Genomic DNA, 27,618 nt, shown 5'->3' on the forward strand with positions numbered 1-27,618 from the left:
TCACTCATTCATGTCTTTGTGGACCTTGCTTTGTGCACTTATCCAAATAATTTTGTGGATGTGGGGGGGGGGGGGGGGGGGTAATGGTGTGGGGTTGTTTTTCAGGGGTTGGGCTTGGCCCCTTAGTTCCAGTGAAGGGAACTCTTAAGGCGTCAGCATACCAAGGCATTTTGGACAATTTCATGCTCCCAACTTTGTGGGAGCAGTTTGGGGATGGCCCCTTCCTGTTCCCAAAATGACTGCACACCAGTGCACAAAGCAAGGTCCATAAAGACATGGATGAGAGAGTTTGGGGTAGAGTCCTGACCTCAACCTGGTAGAACACCTTTCGGATGAATTAGAGCGGAGACTTCGAGCCACATCACATCAGTACCTGACCTCAAAAATATACTTCTGGAAGAATGGTCAAACATTCCCATAGACACACTCGTAAACTTTTTGTGGACAGCCTTTCCAGAAGAGTTGAAGCTGTTATAGCTGTAAAGGGTGGGCCAACTCAATATTGAACCCTACGGACTAAGACTTGGATGCCATTAAAGTTTGTGTGTGTGTGTGTGTGTGTGTGTGTGTGTGTGTGTAAAGGCAGGTGTCCCAATACTTTTGATAATATAGTTATGTTTTTAGACAGTAGATGTTTAAATACATCTGTTCTAAATCTAGGCACCATTGCTCATGGAAGCAATTCTTTCCTCAGTCTTCCTTGAGTTACAGAAGTGTATGATGAATACTCTTATTGAAGCATTGGGCACCTCACTGGAATATTCAAGAAACAAGTTAGTTGAACACACACACACACATATATATATATACATACATACATACATACATACATACATACATATATAAAATCAAAATGTAGCACCCTGCTAGATAGGTGCTAGGCAGGGAAAATAGTTTGCTCTGTCTGCTTATCAGGGGAGCCTGATCAGTAGTTAGGCCTGCTCAGTGTGCGATTTGTGTGGGCTGAGCGAGTGTCCCCACTGTATCCAATGAGGAGGTTCATTGGACAGTGGAGGAAACCTGGCCAATGATGCACAGGCTTTTGTAACTGTCCCAGTGGCTTGGCACAGAGAGGTGTATCCTGGAATAGGGTATAAAAGTCAAGAGCACATGAGGCAGGGGGTCTTTGGTCAGGAAGGGGACCACTCCAGAGGCTAGAGTCAGCAGATGGGTGTCAGCACACAGGCAGTGATAGTAAAGGGGGTGCCGGATTCAGAATCCTGAAGAGAATATTTACACAGGAACGTTTAAAGTATCTTCATTTAGTGGCAAGGTGAAGCAGCGGCCTTGCCGCATTCTACAGTTAGCTGTCCTCAAGACTGTGAATAGTTAATAGTTAGAGTATCTCACTCATCCCTTCTCCTATCCAAGTTCTCAATAAAACCACAAACAACATCCCCTGGACTGATTATTGACTGAGCCAAGGACTTTCATTGCAGTTTATCTGCTGTCAGTTGCTAAGGGTAACCCAGGGGAATCCAGAAAGTGTAATTCTCAGCAGTCCTCTAGGGGGCAGTGCTACATAAAGATTCTAGGTAGGTTACTGTACCATATAAACATAAACCTGCAATGATGGTACACTGCTTTCACCTTCTTGAATGTGACCCCAATTTACAAGAAACCTGTCATAAGCGAAATATAGGTAGCTATTGCTGACTCCTACAAAATACTAGTTGATTGACCATCATGCTGATTCTCTTGTTTCAATACTTTAAAAGTGATGGTGAACCCTCACATATCCCAGTGAAGTGACTGGCCCCAGGTTAAACAAAGATTAAAACAAATCCTCCTACATAAGTTCTCCTGTTTATCTGCATCCCTCTCTTCTCTACATCCATTTAAAATCTATAATTTACAAAACACTTTGGAGCTTCAGGAAGTGGGGATCTTAAGTCACACACTGCTCAGCTCAGAGGAGAGCTGAGTGTAATTTGAGACCTAAGCAGAGGGAAGGGACACCACCCCCACACACAAACTCATAGGGAACTCAAAATATTGAAACCAGAGATTTTCAGGATTGGTAGTTCCCATTTCCTTTGAAGTGGTTAAGCCACTACTATAAAATAATTCCTATCCCCTCTGTAATAGAACACTTATGGTGCTTTTCCTCTGCATGGTAAGGCTCGGTTTGGCGCTTTTCCACTGCATGGTACCGCATGGTACGTGTAAGAACGGTTCGGTACAGCGGTGCTTTTTCCACTACATGGTACGGCTCTCTAAACAGTACCATATCGGTTGGGGTTCCAAGCGGGCCGTACCTATACCATATCCCACAATACTTTGCATGCAGCCTTGATTGTTCGTCACTACTAGCCACTGATTGGTCAGAGAATCGTTGTAACCCAACCACTTACTACTTTGTGGAAAAGCAAACCGAGCCGAGTAGAGCCTACACAGTGCTGAAACGTGCCGACTCTTACCCCACAGTGGAAAAGCAAACTTAGCCAAGCTGGGCCAAGCAGTGCCGAGTGGAGCCGAGCCGGTACTTGCAGTGGAAAAGTGCCAATAGTGCTCCAGTGCTGGTCTTCTAGAAAAAAAATATGCAGATCTGTACCTATATCAGAGCGTCTCCCAGCAATCAGCTGACCCCTTGGCTCTCTCCTCTGCTCAGCTGCTCCTCCAGTGGGCGGGCCCGAGCACTGCTGCTGACATTAGCTGGGGAGGAGGGGAAGAGAGGAGAGAGCCGATCACGTGATCGATGGGAGCCGCTCTGATATAGGTACAGATCGGCATATTTTTTCTATAAGACAGGCACAGGAGCACTTAGTGTTATATTACAGAGTGGATGAGATTATTTTAGAACAAATACGAGAGCAGCAGGAGTGGAGAGGCGGGCGCTGACACAGAAGACAGGCAGGGAGGGGAGAGGAGGACACAGGAGACAGCAGTGCTGCGGATGACGGAGGAACATACACTGGCCACAGTGTCAGGGTTCAGCCGCCATGACACAGTGTGGTCAGTTTACAGGGGCGAGGGCAGAAACGGACCGATTTTTTTTTTTTTTTTAGGTGTTACAGGGGGTCAAATGACACAGCACAAGCACTGTGCTATATGCCATGCTTTAAGAAAACAGGATCTTTTTTTTTTTTTTTTTTTTTAAAAGGGTAACAAACTCTTTAGGTTTGTCAAGGCCTTGAGACAGGCTATATTCATCCAAAAATGTCAGAGAAACTATTTCCAGAACCCGTTTTCTGCTCATCTATTATAGATTTCCCAGAGACTTCTACTGGGGCTGACACATACTGCAAGCATTGAAATTGGTTCGACAGGTACGGAAAAACAGAAAAATGCAGGTCTTCCGGAGGCCAACTGTATCAAGGTAAAAAGATCATACTAGATGTCTAAAAAATCAGTTTGAAGAATATTTAATATTACAATCCAGAATCCATCTCAGATTTTAGACAGAAAGCAGAGACATAAGACTGCTTTTAGCCACATCTGCCGCATTAAATCTGAAATCTACCATGGCCCTTTCTGTATTGTTAATGATGACACTATGAATAAACTCGTCAATTTCAGGCCGATTGATGTTTAAACAAAGTGTGAAAGTTGTATACAATGTGAAAAGCAGGGGTGACCCTTTTCATGTAGAGAACACAAAAGCCAGCATAGTTTATAAGTGTGATATACAGATAGGACATGATTAAAATACTAAGAAACTGAACCTGAACAACACTTTGTACAGACCTGACCCCTCTCATACTCCTGACATAAATTCCAATATCATAGAAGCAGGAAATGTAGACAATAACTTCCCCCTCTCCACCTTTAAAGGACCACTTACAGATTAGGCAATAAAAAACCTGCACTATAAAAAAGCTGCTAATAAAATTTGTTATGTACAAACACACCAAAAGTGATCCACGAGCAACATGTGATACCTATTCCTGTGTGAACGGCCATACCAGTCAAAAAGAGACACCATATTAATGACCGTTGCTTGTTTTTCTTATCTGTTGAATAGGAGACATTTGTGTGAAAATACTGGTTTGCACTATATAGTACAAGAGAGAGTGAGAGCAAGAGCAGGTAAGCATGAGAGAGGGGGCATAGGAGCGAGAGAGAGAGGGGGCATAGGAGCGAGAGAGAGAGGGGGCATAGGAGCGAGAGAGAGAGGGGGCATCGGAGCGAGAGAGAGAGGGGGCATCGGAGCGAGAGAGAGAGGGGGCATCGGAGCGAGAGAGAGAGGGGGCATAGGAGCGAGAGAGAGAGGGGGCATAGGAGCGAGAGAGAGAGGGGGCATAGGAGCGAGAGAGAGAGGGGGCATAGGAGCGAGAGAGAGAGGGGGCATAGGAGCGAGAGAGAGAGGGGGCATAGGAGCGAGAGAGAGAGGGGGCATAGGAGCGAGAGAGAGAGGGGGCATAGGAGCGAGAGAGTTGGAAGATGAGGATGGAGAAGTATGGAATCAAAGGCCTTATGAAACCCATCCACACGAGTGGAGACCAGTAAAATCCAGGGATGTGTGTCAGTAGCTAGCGATGGGCTCAGGCGTGTTCAAATCAAGCCCACCAGGAAGCCGACATTGCACACCGCCAATCATAGGCAGCGTGTGTATGTGCAGCTGCGGGTTGGAAAATGCCTCACTGCCTATGATTGGTGGTAGTCAGAGGCGGCTTCCTGGCGGGCTCGATCCGAACATGCCCCAGCCCATTACCATCAGTAGCATGCTAGGAAAACTTTTCAGCAAAATCTTGGATAAAAGAATTCTCACCTTCCTAACAAACCATGTCATCATCAGGAGAAGCCAAGCAGTGGTCATACCAAACTATCGCACCACAGGTCATATCTACAGCTTTCACAGACTCATTAGGAACCAATTTTCACAATACCTTTCTAAAACCACTGAAGAGTGAAATTGGAGGGAAAACATATGATGCCCTCAAGAGCTCATATAACACAAGCAAGGTGGATGGTGGAATTTTTCCCACTGTGCTATAGTATTCTGACAGAGGGACTCAGAATACACTGATCAGTGCTCCAACTGATTGGCTGCAAGCCGCTGAATGATGAAGGTTTTCCAGCAGAACTATTTGACAGATGCGGATCTAACAATTGGCTTCTGTTGAACAGGGAGGGCCACACACCGATCGAAATTTGGCTGGTCCTGTTGCACTGGCAAAATATCAATCTGTGTGTATTCAACTTAACTCTACATGACACTGCAGTGAATCTCTTGCTGTATTTAGATGACCTAATAATGTCACCAACAAAGGGAGGCTACTAGGCAGCCTGGAAGCTCTGCATAAATACATCACAACATGGGCATTACCCCATCAACTCAAAGAAAATAAAGATTGTGTCCCATAGGAAAAAAACAAAAAAAACAAAAAAGAAGTCATGTGCTTTTCCTTTAAATTAAACAAACAATTAAGATGGGGGGGTGTTAAAGGGGGTGGAGAGAGGGGAAAGAAAATGCGAGGGAGGCCAAAGAGAGCCTGAGGGAGAATCAGCAAAGTGGCAGGAAGATTTGCCTTCTATCCTTCACATCGATTACCTCGAAGGCTCCATGCAAATTGGACTTAAAGGAGGAAGTAAACCCTCCTCTGCAAGTTGTACCTATAGGTAAGCCTATGATAAGGCTTACCTATAGGTACTGTAAATATCTCCTAAACATGTACCGTTTAGGAGATATTTACCTTACATGCAGCCAGTGACGTCACTGGCGCATGCGCTCTGAAGGAACGACTGCTGGTGCCGTTCCTTCAGAGCCCCGTGCCGTGACTGTCGGCTCCCGCGCGCGTGATGTCACCGCGGCTCCGGCCAATCAGATGGCCGGATGTCGCGATCCCGGAAGACGGGCGACTGAACATGTCGCCCGTCATACAGGTAAGCGGGTGGCACGGCGGGGGCTCGTTCTAAGGCAAGCATTTCATAATGAGCTAGTAAGCGATGCATACTAGCTCATTATGTGTTTCTCTTGCAGGTTGAAAAAATAAAAAAATTTGGGGTTTACAACCTCTTTAAAAGAAACTCTTGGCAGAAAAAAAAAAAATGCTCATTTAGTGCGTTTTTTGTACACAGTTTAGACGAGTTTTGAGTTTTTTTTGCCAGAAAGCTCCATTTAGAAACGGAAACCAGAAGGGTTTTTTTTCCTGCCTCTAAACGTTGAGCTTAAAATATGCCTGTAATTGTCCTGATGTGCATGGACACATAGGATACCATTGAGCTGCTTCTACAAGCAAAACACAAAACGCCTGTAGAAGCAGCCATTTTTAAGCCAGTGTGCATGGAGCCGAATCGTGTCCTAAGAAAGTTTTTTACGACAGCAAACTCCCCCCAATTCAACCCATAACTGCTCAATTTCTTTGGTAATTCTAAAATAAAATTTGCCCTGCCAATAAGCCGAGGGGCAGAGAGAAAAGAAAAAGAAAAGTCACTGTGTTACAAAATAATGAGAATTGTATCGTTGCGATGGGCTTATCTGTGGTGTCATTCTGTCTATAAGCATTGACAGTTACACATATTGCAGCACAGCACAGCCCACATTGTTCAGTTCCTGCCTCTGGCTTATGTTTTTGCCTGATAATAGACACAGAAAGAAGAAAAAATTGCAAGTTTGAAAAATTTTGCAGCACTCCTATTAGAAACATGTGAACTTGTTTCCCGCACACCTATCCAGGACTGGCAGTCTCCCTCCGTTTTTCCTAGAAGGAATCACCCTAGGCTTGGAAGGAAGTCATCTAAACGCTACACATTAGCATTTAGGAACATGCCAGCTACATTCCAGCGAAGCCCGCTTCCTGAAGTTCTGCCCTTTCAATTTTATGAAAAAACGCTCATATACAAGATTAGGACTTTCCAAGCTTGAGCAGGACTACAAGTGCCAAGCATGTCATGTTGGGACTTTAGCTTGCTTGCCTAAAACAAGCAGTTTTTCTATTTCCCTTTACCATATTAAAAGACATGTCATTGAAGACACACACGAGCTACCACTGGTGACTTTATTTTGGAGGTACATGCTTCAGTTTTGTCATACTGTTCTCATTACGTAATGAATTACTGAACCAATGAGCGTGTATAGCATAGCTCCCAACAGTCCCGGATTTCAAGGCACTGTCCCTCATCAAGAAAAAAGTCCCTCTTTATTTGTCCCACATTTGGTCTGATCTATAGAGTTGAATATAAAATGCACTAAATTATCAAAAAATGTTTCCCAGTGTTAAACCTTTCATCCGATTTCTAGATTGCTGCATTTGTAAATTCCAAAAGTCAATATAAAAGGAATAGTAGTGGTATGAAAGGAATAGTAGTGGTATGAAAGGAATAGTAGTGGTATGAAAGGAATAGTAGTGGTATGAAAGCACTTGTGGGTTTAACCACTTTAGCCCCGCTCACATGGAGGCTAAAGCGGCAAAGTGCCGCGACCTACGTCGCTGGACTCCACCCCTTGTGGGCGGCGCTCACGCGCCGCCGGAGGCTCGCTCCCGCTGTGTTCATTCACAGCGGGGGTCGGGCCAGGGGAGGAGCAGCGGCGATTGCCGCTGCTCTGCCCCGATCGTCAGGGATCTCCATAGTGACAGGGACTGACAGATCGGAGTGTTCAGCATAGCTGGACATCCGATCTGTCCTTCTGTCACACAGTCACCTCCCCCCCCACATGTCAGTAAGCACCAGGCATACATTAACCCCTCCCTCTCCAATAAAATTAACCCCTTCCCTGCCAGTGTCATTTTTACAGTAACAGTGCATATATATAGCACTGATTCCTGTAGAAATGTCACTGGTACCCCCAAAAGTGTCAAAAATGTCAGTCAAGGGTCCGACCTGTCCGCCGCAATGTCGCAGTCCCGCAAAAAAAAAAAAAAAAAAAAAAAAAAATCGCAGATCACCGCCATTACGCGTTAAAAAAAAAAAAACACCAAAAATGACAGAAATCTTTCCCTTAGTTAGTAAATGCAATAACTTTTGCGCAAACCAATCAAAATACGCTTATTGCGATTTTTTTTACATTTTTTTGGGGGGAATTTTATATAAAAAAAAATGTGAAAAATATTGTTATTTTTTCAAAATAAACGCTCTTTTTTTGTTTATAGCGCAAAAAGTAAAAATCGCACAGGTGATCAAATACCACCAAAAGAAAGCTCTGTTTGTGGGAAAAAAAGGACGTAAATTTCGTTTGGGTACGGCGTCGCACGACCGCGCAATTGTCAGTTAAAGTCGCACAGTGCCGAATCGCAAAAAGTGGCCTGGACGGAAGACAGCAAAATCCTCCGGTGGTAAAGTGGTTAAGCAGTCAGGGACATGCTGGCCATAGCGCAACTGATGCAACTGATGCAAATGCACAGGCTTGATCCTGCAGGTGCCCATCTTGCCAGGCACAGGTGAGCGTGGCAAGATGGGCACCTGCAGGCACGCACATTTGCATCTGCCTCTAAACATCAGCTGCGCTATGGCCAGCAAAGTCCCTGACATAACCAATCCCCACCCCATTAGATTGTAAGCTCTTCTGAGCAGGGCCCTCTAAATCCTCTTGTATTTTATTGTATTGTATTGTATATGTACTGTCTCCCTCTATTATTGTAAAGCGCTGCGTAAATTGCTGGCGCTATAGAAAGCCTTAATAATAATAATCAAGCCCTGGAACGTGGATAATCAAAAAAGTAAAAAAAAAATAAAAATAAAATTCTGTAAAGACACACATTAGTAAGCAGTTATGAGCAAAGTTAATTCTAGCAACTACATTTCAACTTTGGAGTACCCAGAAAAAGATTTCACGCCAGTTACTTACACATTGTTCTATGCTTTTTACCTCTGGTTACAGTTCATTAGAGCAATAGACATGGAAATAGATGCCAAAAGTAGCAAGTTCCAAATGAATGCAAACATTTTAATAATAAAAAAAAAATATTAATAATAATAATAATAGTAATAATAATAAATAAAAAAATTATTATTATTATTATTATATATTTTTTTTCTCATTATGATAATAATAGGGAGAAAAAAAAAAAACAGATTTATACAAAATCCTCACTAAAACAGTGATACCCTCATGCCAGTTACTGATAAAAGTGCACAAATGAAAAGTCAATAGACCAACAGTGATAAGTACGGGTAATACTCACAGTTAATGATACCATTTAGATCTACGACCTCAGCTTGGTCTGAGTCCTGACTCCAGGGTGTGCAGTCTGGGCAGATTGTGACTCTGGAAGCCTAACCACAGATAGATCAGCCTGAAGTGGGTGGGCTCCAACGTCACCCCACACCTCTCATAAACCCAAACCGTTTACTCATACTACAGACATGTTACACAAAAATTCTCTGAGAACATAAACTATGCACTGTACAGACAGGCAGGTCTCCTGGCTCCTTGTGTGACATGCACTCTGATAACATCACACACCTTCTAATGAGGCATTTACACACGCCAGGCTGGAATGGGCACCTTTAAAAAGAAATCAGGCACTGCCATCTACTGCGCTGAGTAACCTCTGACCCCGTAGTGCTGTCATTATTTGGTGTAAAAGTCAGAAATGCTCATGCTTACTAAATGGAATTATAGTGCCTTTGCCATGCGCTCTTTATTATGCTTCGGATAAAAAAAAAGTTAACGCACGAATCAGGTATTTATAAATTACTGCAAATAAATATTTCCTTTTTATGAATTACAGCGTGGGTGCTCAACCTGTGGCCCCCCCAGCAGTTGCAGAACTACAAGTCCCATCACGCCTCTGCCTTTGGGAGTCATGCTTGTAATTGTCAACAGCTTGCAATCATACTTGCCAACTGTCCCTTTTTTCCAGGGACAGTCCATGGAAATAGGATCCTGTCCCAGGTAATTTATATTGTCCCTGGAAGCGCCTGTTAATCGGGCTGCCCATAAATGTTACGCAGAAGTGGTGCAGCTGAATGGGAGAATTATTCCAACTCTGCTACTGTGGCCTAGAGTTTGAAATTCCCTTTTTAATTTTCTGTAACTCTCTCTATATTGAGTAGACTCTATAATTTGATAAGTAGGCGGAGATTAATTATGCAGAGTGGGCGGAGCTTCAGGGAAGTGGGTGTGGTAATTGATAGCTGTGCTGCAAAATGTCCCTGGAAATTTTTTTTAAATGTTGGCAACTATGCTTGCAATGCATCATGGGACTTGTAGTTCCGCAACAGCTGGAGGGTCACAGGTTGAGCACCCATGACATGCAGGGATCCGCAAACTACGGCCCTCCAGCTGTTGCGGAACTACACGTCCCATGAGGCATTGTAAAACTCTGACATTGACAGACATGACTAAGCATGATGGGAATGTAGTTCCTGAACAACTGGCGGGCCATAGTTTGAAGAGCCTTGACATACAGCAAGCAGTTGGCATGTAAAATTCAAATCATGTCATCTAAGCACCAGGATGTCATACTACTATGCTGTGAATAACCTTTACTATGGACCTCAAAAGGATATAAAATTATAATACACACAGCTGGATAAATCAGAGAATCACACCCCCTGTTTTGTATTCCTGTTAGGGCTCGTTCACATGTGCAGTGCCCTCTCAGCTGGATTGCTCTTTAGAGGGTATTTGACAGCCTGTAAGAAAGCATTATATCACCTCCTCACTGCCTGATTTAACCCTGTAAATGCCATACTACTGCACTGCAAACCCATAGATTACATGCAGTTGTGGGGCAGCCCAATAAACTTGTGTAGCACCCTCCTAGGTAGGTGCTAGAGAGGGAGTATAATTTTTTGGCTCTGTCTGCCTATCAGAGGAGCAGCAGGCAAATTCTATATTGCTTTCTGCTGAACAGAGAGCAGGATCTGCTCATGGTGCTCAGTATGTGATTCATCTGGTCTGGGGGAGTGTTTCACACTGGTCCAATAGGGAGGCATATTGGACAGAGAAGGAAACCAGGCCAATGGGTACACAGGCTTTGATACAGCCTCAGTGATTGGCACAGACTGCTGTCTCGGTGCATTGTGGGGTGTAGTATAAAAGCCAGGAGCACATGTGCTAGGGGTCTTTGGCTGGTGAGCAGAGTCCCGGAGGGAGGGTGATGGCTGCCTCCTCTTCTGCAGAAGTTGGTGTATGGATGCAGGCAGTCAGCCTGGTGAGCCAGAAGGAAGGAGCTGAACCCAGAGGTCCAGGAGAGCTGACTAGAGGGGTTGAGACAGTAAAGACCCTGGAAAAACAGTATCATGAGCACAGAAGATCGTGTCTAGGGGCCTGACCTGAGAGGGGGCCACCCCGGAGTAGTATAGGCAGAGGACGGGTGTCAGCTGGTGGAGTGAAAGGGGGTGCTAGGTGAGTACTGTGAAGATAGTTATCCAATCAAGTCATCTAGTGGCAAGTTTAACCAGCAGCCTGGCTGCATCTACAGACAGGAGTCCTCATCTTTTGTGAATGGTTCAATTCTGGAGTATCCTACTCTTCCAGTCTCCCATCCCCAATTTAAATAAAACCACAAAAACAACTACATCCCCTGGACTGTTCATTGACTGAGTTAGAGAGTACAGAGTAGAATTGTGCATGCTGCAATTGCTAACAGTAACCCAGGGGGATCCGAAGTTGAACAATCCAGCAGTCCTCTAGGGGGCAGTGCTACACTTGCATTGGTCATGTTCAGCGGCGGTAATGCTGGCCATACACTATACAAAAAACCGCTCAAACTCATTTTCAAAAAGGGAACATTGGGCTGTGAGAGCAAACGATAGTGCCTTAATGTAATGACCAATGAATGGTTCAATGGACATTAATGAATCCATTTTTTGTTAGTTTTTTCACATATACAGTACCTAGTGCAAACAGTTTGGAAGAGAAATACATTAACCTTTCAACTTATCATTCGTTCGGCAGAAAATTTTCAAGCTGGTCCTTCTGTTTTTTGCCTCAAAAACATCACAACCGATTACTGATTCGTGCTTATTAACTGGCCAAAATGTTTATTTGTAAAAATTATGAAATTATACAAAAAAAAAAAAAAAAAAAAGATTTATAAAATTTCAGTTTGCTTTACTTTCAGCAGAGTGCAGTCTAAGGATCTGTAATCCTATTGGATAAATGTGTAGAGTAATTGTGACATGCAATGAGCAGTAACACATGACAACCAGAGTTTACCTTCGCTCCATAGTTAACCGCTTGCCGACCTGCTGCAGTCAGCTCGTCCAGGCACAATCACGTACCTGTACATTGCAGCCATTTTTTGGGTCGGCTCGCTTAGTAAAACAGCACATATTACACACACTAAACATTGTTAGGGACACATTTAACCCCTTGATCGCCCTAGATGTTAACCCCTTCCCAGCCAGTGATAGTGAATATTTTTTTAGCACTGATCCCTTATTAGAGTCACTTGAGATGTCAGTGGCAGTTCGTTCCCACCCCAGCATCAGTTAGTGTCAGATTGACAGCCGCACTATCACAGTCCATCACAAAATAAGCTGCTGATCACCCCCATTACTAGGGTGTAAAAAGAAAAAAATAATGTCTATGTACCATGGTTTGTAGATGCTAGAACTTTCACGCAAGCCAATTTATATTTATATATTTTTTTTTTTTTTTTTTATTGGATATGTTTTATAGAGGTAGAAAATATTTTTTTCAAAATGTTGGGTTTTTTGGTTTATATAAAAACCCCAGGGATGATCAAATACCACCAAAAGAAAGCACTATTTGTGTAAAAAAATAAATTATATACATTTTGCTTGCATACAGCATTGCATGACTGCACAAAATCGGATTTTTGTAAGATCTTACCGTAAAATCCTTTTCTCTTAAGCTCATTGACAGACGTAGTCTTCTTGATTCACAAGAACTGGGTTATGCTGCCCTCTACAGGAGTAGGACTAGGCAGAAAGAAAAAACGTTCTGGCTCCACCCTAGGGGCAGTCCCAGAGGGTATATCCTCTTCCTGTCTGCTACAGAGAATCAGTTCTGTCCCAAAGCAGCAACAGAGAATTTAACCCAACCCAACTCAATGATAGAGGGGCGGGTACTACGTCTGTCAATGAGCTTAAGAGAAAAGGATTTTACGGTAAGATCTTACAAAAATCCGATTTTCTCTGTCGCTCATTGACAGACGTAGTCTTCTTGATTCACAAGAACTGGGACATCCAGTAGCAGTGCCACAAATGAGGGGTGGGATTGACCGAAATCAAAATCCAAACTAGAAGGCCCAACCGGAGCCAACCAGAAGTATCAAAGGACTCATCGAGTAAACAGATGAGACCTACCCCACAAATCCTCAAGGTAGACCAACAGTCTCCTCAAACAGTGGCCTGCAGGAACCTTGCGGCCAGAAGAGGCATCTGACGATGCCATCACATAAACCTTATACAATATTGTAAAGGTATGAACCGACGACTAAACAGTCGCCTTGAAAACCTGAACCACTGACGCCTGATGGCGGAGGGTCCAGGAAACTCTAAGCGCCTGAGTAGAATGCGCCTTAACAGGGAACGGGGGATCCCGACCCTTAGATAAAATAAGCCTATACCACCGTCTGTCTGATCCATCTAAAGATGGTCGCAGCAGAACAGGCAACCCCTTCTTAGGGCCATCCGTGATCACAAACTGTGAATCCGTCTTACAAATTGAATCCGTAGTATTCAAATATATCCTGATCGCCCGAACTACATCCAAGGAATGCCATGCAAATTCTCGAGGATGATTGGGCTAAGGACATAGGAAGGACAATACACTGTCCTCATTCAATGAAACTTTGAAACCACCTTAGGAAGGAAGGATGTATTCGAATGAAGAACAACCTTATCCCTATGAACCACCAGATCTGGGGAACAACAGTATAATGCAGCCAGTTCTGACACCCTGCGTGCAGAAGTGATAGCCACCAAGAAGGCCACCTTCTGGGATAAAGTAAGCAAGGGAATCTCCCTGATATTTTCAAAGGGAGGTGTCTGAAGAACCGACAGCACCAAATTAAGATCCCAGGATGGTAACGGCGCGTGCACTGGCGGAGCCAGGTGTCGCACCCCCTGGATGAAATTCCGCACCAAGGAATGAGTAGACAAAGGCTTCTGAAAGAAGATAGCAAATGCTGAAACCAGACCCTTGATAACACTCAAGGCCAGCTTCTGCTCAACTCCCTGTTGCAGAAAAGCCAATATTCGGGCTACCGAATAAAGATGTAGATGGAACCCAAGGGATTCACACCACACAATATAAGACTTCCATGTACGATGATAATCTTTCTGGAAGTCTCTTTCCTTGTTTTAACTAGAGTAGGAATAACTGAAGCTGACAATCCCTTGTCCTTCAGCACCTGGGTCTCAATAACCAGGCCGTTTAAAACCAGCGATCGTAAAGCAGGATGGAAGATCGGTCCCTGAGACAGTAGATGCTCCCTGAGAGGAAGTCTCCACGGGACGTCCGCCACCAGTCTGACCAAGTCGGCGTAACAAGCTCGACGAGGCCAGTCCGGAGCTGCCAGGATTACTGGAATTCCTTCCTCCTCTATCCTGCGAAGAAGTCTTGGCAGTAACCCAAGAGAAGGGAAGGCATACATTAGCTGGTATTGCCCCCACGGGGTGACCAGTGCGTCTGCGGTCTCTGCTAGAGGATCGCGGGAGCGAGCCACGAATCTCTGTACTTTTCTGTTGAATCGTGATGCCAACAGATCCACATCCGGGGTGCCCCAACGTAGGCACAACTGGTGGAAAACTTCTGGATGGAGGGACCATTCCCCCTGATCCGGAGTCTGACGGCTGAGATAATCTGCCTGCCAATTTTCCACCCCCGGAATGAACACCGCAGAGATAGCTGGAACAAATCGTTCCGCCCAGTGAAGAATGCAAGCCACTTCTTTGGCCGCTCGGACACTCTTGGTGCTCCCCTGGTGATTGACATAAGCCACGGCCGTGGCGTTGTCCAACTGGATCCGAACCGGGCTGCCCTGGAGGTCACTCCGTGGTCACTATCGTCCAATATATTGGCAGAAATGACCTTCCCTGGCTGAGCATCGGAGACCGAAGCCACCAGACCAGAGACTCTCTGGTCTGTTTGCTCAATTGGATCCGATAGTCCAGGGACTCCGGATTCCGATTCCATCTGAGAAGAATCTCTTGCTGAAGAATTCGGGTATGGGACTGGGCAAATGGGACTGCTTCGAAGGAAGCCACCATCAACCCCAGAACCCTCATGCAAGTCCGAAGGGAAGACCAGCTGTTGGATAGTAACAACTGGACTGCTGATTGAATCTTTCGGAGTTTCCCTACCGGAAGGAAAACTCTTGTCCTGACTGTGTCTAGAATTAGACCCAGATATTCGAGCCTCTGGGTGGGAACCAGAAATGACTTTTGCTGGTTCACCAGCCACCCGAATTCCTGTAAAGAAATTATAGTAATTTCTATGTTTTGTAGCAGGGTCTGAGGAGACTCTGCATGAAGCAGGAGATCGTCTAGGTAACCTAGAATCGATATGCCTCTTTGGCGCAGTAGTGCCAACATTGGGGCCAACACCTTCGTGAAGACCCGAGGAGTCGTGGCGAAACCGAAAGGTAACGCCACAAACTGATAGTGGTTCTCTTCTACGGAAAGCGTAGAAACCGCTGATATCCTGCGAAAAATGGGAATGTGAAGATAGGCGTCCTTGATGTCTATGGACGCTAGGACATCCCCTGGATGCAGGAAGGCTGCTACTGTGCGAATGGATTCCATCTTGAATTTCCTTATGTCGAGAAAGGAATTGAGTGCCCTTAAGTCCAGAATTGGACGCACTTTGCCCTCTTTCCTGGGTATTGTAAATAGGTTTGAATAAAACCCTTGAAAACGTTCTGTCCAAGGAACGTGGACTACCACTCCTTGTTGTAGTAAATCCGTGACTGCTCTCCGCAGATCTTCTAAACGATCCGGGGATAGTCGGATATTGGAAGGGAAGAATCGCGCCGGTGGGAGAGATCGAAACTCGATCTTGTACCCTGACCTTATGACTTCGCAAACCCACTTGTCCGGGATTCTGGAAAGCCATGGATCCGGGAACCGGCGAAGATGTCCCCCCACCCCAATTATGGGTGGGGGCGCACCTTCAGGCTTTGGACGATTTATCTTCAGGTCTGGAGGGGGCGGGCTTTTGCTTGCCCGACCAACGTCCCCTGAAGCCTCCTGAAGGAGCTTTGGAGGACTTAATTTTTCCACCCGCGGGACGAAAAAAAACTTTTTTGTGAGCAGAGAAAGAAGGCCCTCGTCTTTGACGAGTTCCTTTACCCTTAACATCTTGCGGTAAAAAGGTGCTCTTTCCACCCGTGAGATCCTTAATGATCTCATCTAAGTTGGCTCCAAATAGACGCTCTCCTAAAAAGGGGATATTAGCTAATGCTTTTTTGGAACCTTGGTCGGCTAACCAACCTTTTAGCCACAGTGTACGCCTGAGAACCACTGCTGAAACTGATGCTAGCGCCAATAATGGAGTGGCGTCTAACGCCGCATCACACACAAACTGTAACCCCTGTATCATTTGTTCCAACAAATCTGATACCGCCTGAGGGACCTCTTCTAAGTCCCGGCGTAACCACTTGGTCCATTCAGTTACAGTCTGCGAAACCAGACCAATAGCAATTATTGGTCTGAAAGCTGATCCAATCAAGGAAAACAAGGTGCGAGACATAGCTTCTATCTTGCGATCCACTGGATCTTTAAAAGACGGAGCGTCTTCTAAAGGAATAACCGTGGCTTTATTCAATCTAGCAATTGGTGAATCCACCACAGGTGGTTCTGTCCATTTCTTAATGAGGGTTTCCTCAACGAATAACGCCAGTTAATGCGTTTAGAAATAGCAGAGGTGCGTTTTGGCAGACTCCATTCCTCTTTGATTGGATTGCCAAAAACATTTGGGCAATGAAAAAACCTTCGCCATTTTCATGCGTTTTTTAGTCCCAAAAGGGATTACAGTTTCAGCTATTTCCGACGGAATACCCTGTAATCTTAAGGTTTCTTGAACAGATACAATGAGTGCGTTTACCAACGCTTCCTCTCGGGCTATGGCGGATGCCGAAACATCCTCCTCACTGTCTGAAGAGACAGTACCCGAGACACCAATCCCAGATGAAGTACCTGCAACTGCAGAAATAGGCTCAGAGTCTGAATCCGAAGTTTCAGATAATAAGGGGTTAGGCGGGGGTCGCTTTCTTGCGCCCTGTCAATGACAAGCCACTTCCACCCGGGACACAAAAGTTTCCATAATAGCTGACAATGATTCAACCATCAGTGGGGTGCTGGAGGATCCTGCAGACACCTCGAGGGGATCCGGTGGAGATACATGAGTGGCAGGGTCCATGTTAATTCAGGACACCTCTGCCAGAAAAAACAAAAAACTTTCTTTTTTTTTTTTTTTAAAATAAAAAAATACCTCTCTTTTTTTTTTAAATAAAAAAATACCTCTTTTTTTTTTTTTTTTTTTATGTGTCTCCCCCTAGCGCAATAGCGCCTCTCAGAGTACCTGCTTCTCGATCCCCACAGAGAGAGAGAGGGACCCCCAAGGCTCACCACCCGATGCAGAGAAGTTTCCAACCAACTGCAGTCAGCGTCTGTCTTTTACAGACTGGAAAGAGCTGTGTTCGTTTTCCCGGGTAGAAGGACGTGGCTCCGCCCCCTGTGTACGCCTTCCGGCGTTCCCAGCTCTCCACGAGGTAGCTGGGCTCATCGAACATGGCCGCCCCCATACAGGAGACAATAGACTCCAAAAACATGGCGGCCGGCGTGACCTGAGGACATACATGCACCTGGTCTACGGCAAAATGGCGGCGGACCGCCGAAATCGTTTTTCCCAGCAAATCCACCTGCATCTCTGCTAAGTGGCGGTTTATCGATCTGCAGGAGGTACACTACAATTAAGGTAGGATTATACCTCCTATGTCTGCTGTAATACTACAGTCTGCTGGGTAGAGTGTTAGCTCTCAAACCAAGTCCACTTCCCACCAAACACATACTGTATTTACAAGGGGGACTTTTAGTGTCAGATATATACTGACCATGTATGGAGGGGCCCATAATTCATACTGCCTCACAACGAGGAAAAAAGGGAACGTTTACTCACCATACCGAACCGACAGGCACCCTCTCTTCACAATACCCTCTCCACCGGGGTGGGGGGTTGTGGACCACTCCGGACGCCTCGACTCTGTGGTTCCTGGCGTCCAAGCGAGACTTAACTCGCAAGGTCAGTCCCTCCAATGGGACTCCGTCGCGGCCGACCCAGCGCGGAGCTCTGGTCTGCACGCGCTCGTAGGCAGAAACCGGGGTGACCACTGGATCTCAACATCCAGCCCGTCGCCCGGCCCCGCATACTTACTTGAATGTGTCGCGGCCGACCAAGCGCAATGCAATGGTCTGCGCGCGCTCGTAGGCCGGCTGGGGTGACCACAAGTGTCGCCCAGTCCGGCGTTTTTGCTTGAAGATCTCACAGGAAAAAAACACTGGAGAAAACTACCTAAAAAATATTTTTTCTAAAGAAAAAATCTTGCCAGGACCAAAAAGATCCCAGCAATGACGCATGGAGTTCAATGGGGCTTTTTTTTTTTTGCATCACCTGATTAGAGCCAGAGGCTCTACTAGGGCGATGCAAAGGGTGGACCCGGGGCGCAGAGCAGTGCGCCCTGACTCCACCCATTGTGTGACAATAGCGAATGAAAATCACTGCATTGAAGGGGGCACGTACGCTGGTCACTGTGCATTGAAAGGGGGAACGCTGGTCACTGTGCATTGAAAGGGGGCACGCTGGTCACTGTGCATTGAAAGGGGGCACGCTATACCTTAATTACTGAAGGCCCCTTTCACACTTTTGCGACCTCAAAGTCACGCAATTTTTTGCAGCGTTTTTTGCCGCAAAGCAATGCCTATTACATTTTTCTGTTTGCGCCCCCCCCCCCAAAAAAAATTTTGAGCGCCAGCCGCCACTGACAGTCGCAATGTATATTTTTAGCACTTATCACTGTATTAATGGCACTGGTGATGTCAGTGGAAGTTGGTGCGATTCGGCACTGCGTTATTTTAACACATGCGACGCTGTAGATAAACAAAATTTATGTCCTTTTTTCCCCACAAATAGAGCTTTCTTTTGGTGGTATTTGATCACTTCTGCGATTTTTATTTTTTGTGCTAAAAACAAAAAAAGAGCGACAATTCTGAAAAAAAAACAAAAAAAAACAAAGTTTTTCACTTTCTGCTATATAACATTCCAAAAAAAAAATTTAAATCAAATTTCTTTTAACATTTTAGGCCAATGTGTTGTCTGCTACATATTTTTAGTAAAAAAATAAATAAAAATAGTATCGCAATAAGCGTATTTTGATTGGTTTGCGCAAAAGTTATCGCGTCTACTAACTACAGGAAAGATTTATGTCATTTTTATTGTTTTTTTTTTTTTTTACTAGTAATGGTGGCGATCTGCGATTTCTAGCAGGGCTGTGACATTGCGGCAGACAGATCGGACCTCTGACACTTTTGGGGGGGGACCAGTGACATTAATACAGTAATCAGTGCTAAAAATATGCTCTGTTACTGTACTAATGACACTGGCAGGGAAGGGGTTAACAGTGAGTGATCCAAGAGGTTAAATGTGTACCTAGGGGCGTGTTTCTAACTGTATGGGGTGGGGCTTGTGAAATGATCATAGAGATGTGATCATATAAAGAAGGAACACAGGAGCTCTGATCATTCCAGAGATAAGAACGGCTGTGTTTGACCGTCCTTCTCTCTCAGCAGGGAGCGATCGCAGGGGGCAATCAGAGCCACCTGCCCCATGTATTAGCGCCCCCTAGCTGCAGGTGCGCAACCGAGGTAGAGCTACGTCGGTTTTGCGCAGGAGGAGCTGCCTGCCGCGGTCCGGAAGTGGTTAAGATATATGTTTAACCTCCCCATACTGAACTGAAGTTTACTTTAAAGGCTTCAACAAAAAAAGTTTTAAGTTTGCCGAAAGATTTACAAATGCTTTTCAGAAGCTTGCGCTTATACTAGGTGAAGGAGGCACTTTTGTTGCTCATTTAAATGGCAAGGGTTTTTTTTAATAAGTAATTTTTAAACTTGCAGCAAAATTGCTTGCTATCTGGGTATTAAAAGTGGCTTTAATTCGCCAAGAATAGCATGTTTGCAGCGCTTAAGAATTGATTTATAAATGTGATCCAGTACAAATCAAAAGTGCAAATCCAGAGAGTGCATCCAGTGAGAGAATGCAAAATCAAAACAACTAAACCTTATGGCTCAATAAAAGAGTGAAACAGTAATCAAAATGAATGTATTCACAATGATAAAGTGATGCAAGAAAATAGAGTTCATCCAAATACAAGAAATCAAAAAGCACAATGACATCCACCACACCTCACACTGAGAGGTGATCTTCCAATGTATGGCTACACAACTCCACCTAGTGAATGGAAAACTCATCAGAAACAAGGGCTGTAAAGTCTGCAGCAAATCATTTTTTTATTGTTGCATTTTCAATGTTTAACAGTGCACAAAAGTTGGCTGTTTTTAACTATGTGAGATAAAGTCCCAAAATTATTAGACTTTTTTTTTGATAACCAGAAGACTGGAAAATGAATAGCTGGGGCTAATTTATAAGGCCCCTTTCACACAGGCGGACCGTTCAGATCCGCCTGTCCGTTTTTTTGGCGGATCTGAACGGTCCCCCCATGCATTCCTATGGGGCATCGGATGGCAGCGGAGACATGTCCGCTGACATCCGACCCGATCCGATCCGTCAAATCTGGATGGATGGAAACCCTATTTTTCATCCGTCCAGCGGATCGGATGAGAACGGACCGACGGTCCGTTCCCATCTGATTTCCCCCATAGAGATGCATGGGGAACTGACAGCTGTGTCTCCGCACACAGCGTGGAGACACAGCTGTCATCCTCCTGCTCAGCGGGGGATTGGCGGCTCGATCCCCCGCTGAGAAAAACGGAATCCGTCCGATGGACGGATAGTGTGACAGGGGCCTTAGTGTGGACCATACTCTGCCATTATCTGGTGACACAAAACATGTGGTTCTCTTTTCAATGTTCATCAGGCCATCTGGAAAAAGCCTAAAAACATTCATTTGTGCCACTTAAGTGTCTTTTACTCTGCTAAGCTTAAAGTACCACTAAAGGCAAACCTTTTTTAAAGTTTTGGGTAGAGTGGAGATGGATTACCACACCTGTCAGGTTCTTATTGCGGTCTGTGCCACCGTTAGGGAGTAGCAATGGGCTTGAGAGTGTTTAGATTGGGCCCGCAAGGAAACCCTCACTGTACACCGCCAATCATAGCCAGTGAGGCATTTCACCGACCGGCAGCTGCACATACACACACTGCCTATGATTGGCAGTGTGCAGTGCCATCTTCCTGGTGGGCTCAATCTGAACACACCCAAGCCCATTGCTGTTAGGGAGATTCACTCCATTTGTCCCGTTTACCATTATCATTAAAAGTAAAGAAAAATCCCACATTTTGGGTTGTCCCAAGAAAAGTAGGGAAAATCTTTCAATGGGGGGTCACTATTTCTGGTGACCTGGGGGAGTCCCCAAGGGGTTCCCTTAATTTGCAGGGATTTCATCTCACTTCCTGTTTTATCTTTAAGACAGGAAGTGAAAGGAAATCTCTCCAATGGGATAGAGATGGAAAAAACTGACAGGGGTTTTAAGCCTCCCTTAATCAATCACAAAGGAACAAAAAGTATAGTTATAATTTAATCAAAGGACTTGCGTCAGAAATTTTTAGGCTCAAACAGAGCAGCAAACTTGCGGAGCTCAATCGCTTTGCTGCACAGTATCTGTTGCATGCCCTTGTCTAGTAATGCTGCACAGAAATATTTTATTACTTACTTGTGCTAATCCAATCTTCTTAGGTGGATCAGTTCGGGTGGGTGGCAGTGGAGACTCGTATACACATAGTTCAACTACTGTGGAGGACATTTTAATAAATAAAATAAAAAAAGGCTGGATACTCGTTACATGTAATGCACTCGCTCGGATTTCCAAATGTATCTGTACACCTCCCAATAAAGCAATCAGGACAGCACAATGATCCCGAGACACTAAATGTGATTACTGAATCCAGACATCCTACAAACCCTCAAGAAAGACCAGAAAAAACGTAGGAGGAAACCAATACACCCATCATTCTGCTAATCACATGACCAACTTGCTCATAGGTCACCTCCAAAGCCAGAGAGAGCTTCGTTACCTGGAATTGGAGTCAGCCTGGAAGCACAGGGGAGATTTACCAGTATATGCTGAAAGAGCAGCATTATAAGTCTGTGTGGAAATTCATTTGAATGGGCTAATCTGCCCCCTACACACGCAACGATTGTTGGCCGTGAATTTTCGGCCAACGTCCGATCGGCCGATTGTCGGCTTGTTAGTATGATGCTTCCGACAACCGACTTTTCGGCCAAAAAAAATCTGGTGTGCAGGCTATAAAATTTTTGTTGGCCGTCAACACAACGGCCGATTTTCCATCAGTCAGTACAGATTTCGTCAGACAAAAATCTGATGAGCAAGACTGGGCATGCTCAGAGAAGAAAAAACACACGGAAAGTAAACCAGCACATGACATCACTTCTGAAGTTGGTTTTTGTTGGACGAGAAAATTAGTACGCAGTCTAGAGCACATTTCAACCAACAAAACAACACTGGACAAAAGACGGACGATCGGTCGGCCGATAATCGTTGCGTGTGCACGAGACATAAAGCCGCGTACACACGTAGCGATTGTCGGCCGAACGATCGGCCGTCTTTTGTCCGCTGCTGTCTTGTCGGTTGAAAAGTGCTAAAGACTGCACACGAATTTTGTCGGCCAACAACAGCCGACTGCAGAAGTGATGTCATGTGATGGTTTACTTTCCGCGTGTTTTTTCTTTTCTGAGCATGCCCAGTCTTGCTCATCTGCTGTCTGTCGGCCGAATTCTGTACTGACTGAGGAACAATCGGCCGTTCTGGTGTTGGCCAACAAAAATTTTAAAGCATGCACACCAGATTTTGTTCGGCCGAAAAGTCGCAGTTGGTTGTCAGAAGCATCATACTAACAAGCCGACAATCGGCCGATTGCACGTTGGCCGAATATTTACGGCCGACAATCGCTACGTGTGTACGGGGCTTAAGGCTGGCCATACATGTTCAACTTGTGTTGTACACTTTCTGTTAGATTTACCACAAATCACATAATATGAGGTCAAAGCTAAACAACACTTTCACTTGTATTTAATTAGGCAGGCCTTTGTACTACATAGTTGAAGGTAAAGCCTTGTACACACGTACCGATCGTCGGCCGAACGATCGGCCGTCTTTTGTCCGAGGGCTGTCGTGTCTGTTGAAAAGTGCAAAAGACTGTACACGAATTTTGTCGGCCAACAACAGCCGACTGCAGAAGTGATGTCATGTGATGGTTAACTTTCCGTGTGTTTTTTCTTTTCTGAGCATGCTCAGTCTTGCAAATCTGCTGTCTGTCGGCCGAAATCTGTACTGACTGGCGAACAATCGGCCGTTCTGGTGTTGGCCAAAAAAAATTTTAATGCTTGCACAACAGATTCTGTTCGGCCAAAAATGCGCTGTCGCAAGCATCATACTAACAAGCCTACAATCGGCCGATCGGTCGTCGGCCGAAATATTTACGGCCGACAATCGGTACGTGTGTACGGGGCTTTAATTTCAAGAAAATTGTAAGAAAATTATATTGTGTATGGCCAGCCTAACACATCAAAAAAGGTCTGCGCACTCTTTTTTGTAAATCTATGTAATTCTATATGCTGCAACTTGTTACAGCTTGTGTGAACACGCTGTGCATAAATACAACAGGTCTTATTATTTGGGGTGCACACCAATTCTACATGTTGGTGTGAACTGAGGCTATAGGACCTAAGGCAAATTCCCTTGTTCTTGCACTGCATTTCTTGCACTGCACTTGACGCTGCTCCTGATGACCTCATTGATGACGAAACGCGTAGAGCGTGGTTACGTCAGTTCCGCTTCCTGTTGACTGAGACGCACATCCGGCCGGTGGAACGCACCGCGTCCCGGAACTACCGCTACACGAGGGTGTTGCGGTCCCTAGGACATACGTGCACCTTTTCTCTTTTAATGAATGTGAGTATTGTAATTTTATGTGAATAAAGCACCTTTTCATTGCAATACTTCACTATTGGAGCCCCTTTTCTTCTTTCCTCATCCGGATCTCTCAAACCTATATTGGAGTACTTAAAGAGGAGGTATTTCCCATCAATTTTCCCCTGGAGAAAAATACAGTATATGAAGTCGGGATTAAGTGGATTACTAGCCAGCCTTCGGAGGGACCTCTGAGAGTCACCCCAAACGCTGATTACCCCTGTGGGGGTACCACCATCTGGTGAGTGCGGGAGTAATAGGAGGGGAGCACTTATTCCTGTATTGAGCACCCCCATCATTTTGGAACTCCTGGAATCCATTTTTTCCTGTTAAATCTCTGCTTCGTTTTACATCTTGGGACTTAATTATATTTGTAGCACCAGTTAATTTTGGCTATTTATATGGACAATTTTTCTATATATTCTTTTTACATTTATTTATTTATTTATGTTATTTAAATTGCTGGGACACTATTTATGAATTGATTTTGTGTACAAATTTATACATAGCTATATATTGCTTGGCTCACTAGCACAATTTACATTTGATTAATTAGCACTTTAATTATTTATTGAGGTTATCTAATATATCACTTTATTTATTGATTTAATGTATTTTGTATGAAATCATATTTATACCTTTAGGATCACACACTGAATGGATTTTTAATAATTTATTATTTACATCTTAATATTCATATTTACACACTTATGACGATAATATATATATTTTTTATTAATTTCTTTTAGACATATTTACACTTTTTAAGGATTCACCATTAAGTTTCATAATCTGGATTTTTTTATTCACTTTTATCACCAGTGCACTTATAAGACATATTTATATTTCCTATTTATTAGCCTGACAGCGCCATTTTACCTCCCTTTACCCCACACTGCATTCGGCAACTCTGCCCAATGCTTCAGGTGGGAACTTGTCCTGAGAATGAACAGCACCAATGTGCAAAATGTGTGCATTACTGCAACACAACAGCGAACCCAGCCTGAAAGGTGTTTATATCATGATGAGCAGTGTACCAATAAGAACTTGGAATTGAACTACTAAAGGCAAATAGGAATATTCACTTACCACAGTGAATGAGGTGACGCTCTGCTGACATGCATCATCCAATCATGTACAATCAAAAACACAGTTTTTTAATTTTCCTTGCATATGATTGGATAGTAGGCCTTATTCACACAAGCACACACACCCGTGCCATGGCCTTGTTTGCCCACATGGAATGCACAGGCGTTCCCTGCCTCTGTGTATGGGCAGTGCCATTCATGTCTGTGGGGAGCAGCAGGTGTACGGACACAGCTGATGTTCCCAATTTGACATCTGTGTGGGTGTGGATGATGCCTCGAATGTAAACAGTGTAAATTCAGGGACCTGCGCGGATGTTAAATTGGGAGCTGCACAGCCACTGCTCCCAATAGAAATGAATGGGACTGCCCGCATGCAGATGCGTGGGACACCTGTGCATCCCCTGTGGGTAAACACAGCCCTTCCAGGGGTGTACGTCTAAAGGATGGGTTCACCTTTTCAGAAAAAATTATAAATGCACATTTTTTTGTAGGCAAAAAATTAGCATTTTTTTTTTGTTTTGTTGCAGAAGCCTGTAAAGCAGGGATCCTCAAACTACGGCCCTCCAGCTGTTGCCAAACTACACGTCCCATGAGGCATTGTAAAACTCTGACATTAACAGACATGACTAGGCATGATGGGAATTGTAGTTCCTGAACAACTGGAGGGCCATAGTTTGAAGACCCCTGCTGTAAAGCATTGCACCAGCAATCAGCAGATCACTGATGCAATGCAGGACTCCTGCAGACCTATCAGGCTCCATTCACATATAGGCATTTCGGATTGCCGGCAGAATTGCCATAATTCTGCCTGCAATCCGGAACCATTGCAAGTCGCGGGACGCTAGTACGATTCCCGTGACTGGCAATGGCACCACAAACGCGGCGCGATTGTCCCCCGACGAATCGCGGTAAAATTGCGCAGACAGAATCGCGGGATATCTGTCGCCCAAAAAAAGTTAAATAACTTGTTTTGGGCTACAGGTGTCCTGCAATTCTGTTTGTGCGATTTTACTGCGATTTGTCGGGCGACAGTCGCAGCAAAATCGCGCCATGTTTGGGGTGCCATTGCAAGTCACGGGAATCGCATTGGCGTCTAGCGACTTACAATGGTTTCCGGATTGTGGGCAGAATTGTGGCAACTCTGCCCGCAATCCCATCAAACCCATCATCTATGAGGAATAAAGAAATTAATTGATTTCAACAAATTGCCTAGAGTGCGGTCTCGCCTTTTGGATTTCTACTTTTTCGGATGACGGATCTGACCTGCACCAGGCTTGGAACTTACACCTGAGCGGCTTTTCTCTGTTTGTTTCTACACATAGACTGTTATCAGCAGTTTTTGGCAGGGGCGTTTTCTGGCAGTAAAAAATCCAGAACTAGCGTGTTTTAAGAGGCGTTTTTCAGCTGTAAAAACGCTCTAACTCTGATAAAAGCTTAAAAACACGGAAAAACGCCAAAAAGCACCGAAAAACGCAGCTATTCATCGTTTATCAAAGTTTTTGAGCCATAAGCTTTTGTGGAAATATAGATTTGCTAAAAAAAAAAGCTAGAAAATGCTACAGCTGAAAAAAGCTGAAAAAAGCTGAAAAACGCCTTCTACAGCTACAGCCTTCTACTGACGTTTTGATAACGTCCCGTGTGCATGAGGTCTTCAAAGGGGAAATCCCCTTGCTAAGTGAATAGCCTACTTGCTGTTAGTAAATCAACCCCCTTATATTATGTAATTGAAATAAGTGGGGCTTATGGGCTCATTTACATGGTCACCCCCAGTTACAAAGGAGAGGTGGGAGACCTGTGCTGCAGAGAGAAGCATTGCAAGGAGGAAATCTCATAAATACTCTCATCCATTGTATCGTTTTGACAATAGATAGCAAAAGAAAGGTAAAAATGTAGGAGATCCTTTTGTAAGCTGACTCAGCTGACTTTCTCAGGATCTACTTAGTAAGCCAATAAAATGCACCATAAAATATTTCATTTCTGTCTCCTCTGTTATTAAAGTGAGTATTTACACTGCAGATTCCCTACAAATATTTACCTATTTAAATTAGAATGTAACTGTATCTAAATGCCACAAACTAAAAACACTATTTAATTCATTTGCAATATTCAAAACAAACTCACCTATCCATCTGTGTCTCCATTATTTTCTTTCATAAGGGCAGATGATTCATCTAGCATTAACCTGAAATCCACCGGCCCTTGGCTCAGGCATTCAGGCTGAAAGGTGCGCCTAGCTGAGAAAACACCCATACTTGCCAACTGTCCCATTTTTGCCGGGACAGTCCCAGCAAATAGGAGCCTGTCCCGGGTAATTTACATTGTCCCGGCAAGCGCCCGTTAATTGGGCTGCCCATAAATGCCCGTTACGGGCAGCCGGTGCCCGTTATAAAAATGGTTGAGGGCCGACATCGTAACTGCGCATGTGCCGTTCCGAGGCCTGCCGGGCTCTGGAAAGCTAGTACAAGCTCGGCTGGGTGGGCAAATGTGCAGTTACGTAATGGCGCCGCCT

At 44.6% G+C, this 27,618-nt stretch overlaps 1 protein-coding gene across 4 annotated transcripts in view; it reads right to left on the reverse strand.

Annotated features, from left to right (window-relative positions):
* The window catches only part of ANO1 (anoctamin 1), a 375,121-nt gene that overhangs the window by 179,856 nt on the left and 167,647 nt on the right, over positions 1–27,618 (reverse strand). Inside the window, exon 1 of one of the 4 annotated variants that reach the window (XM_082270066.1) lies at positions 9,066–9,312. The exons of the other annotated variants lie outside the window; for them this stretch is intronic. Coding sequence (XP_082126192.1) covers positions 9,066–9,080 — 15 coding nt within the window. The 5' untranslated portion in view covers positions 9,081–9,312. Of the gene's footprint in view, positions 1–9,065; positions 9,313–27,618 lie in introns of those variants that run through there. 4 annotated transcript variants of the gene reach the window in all.

The sequence above is a fragment of the Pelophylax lessonae genome (genome assembly GCF_965119305.1).
Source record: "Pelophylax lessonae genome assembly, chromosome: 10".
In the NCBI taxonomy this organism is placed as follows: Eukaryota; Metazoa; Chordata; class Amphibia; order Anura; family Ranidae; genus Pelophylax; species Pelophylax lessonae.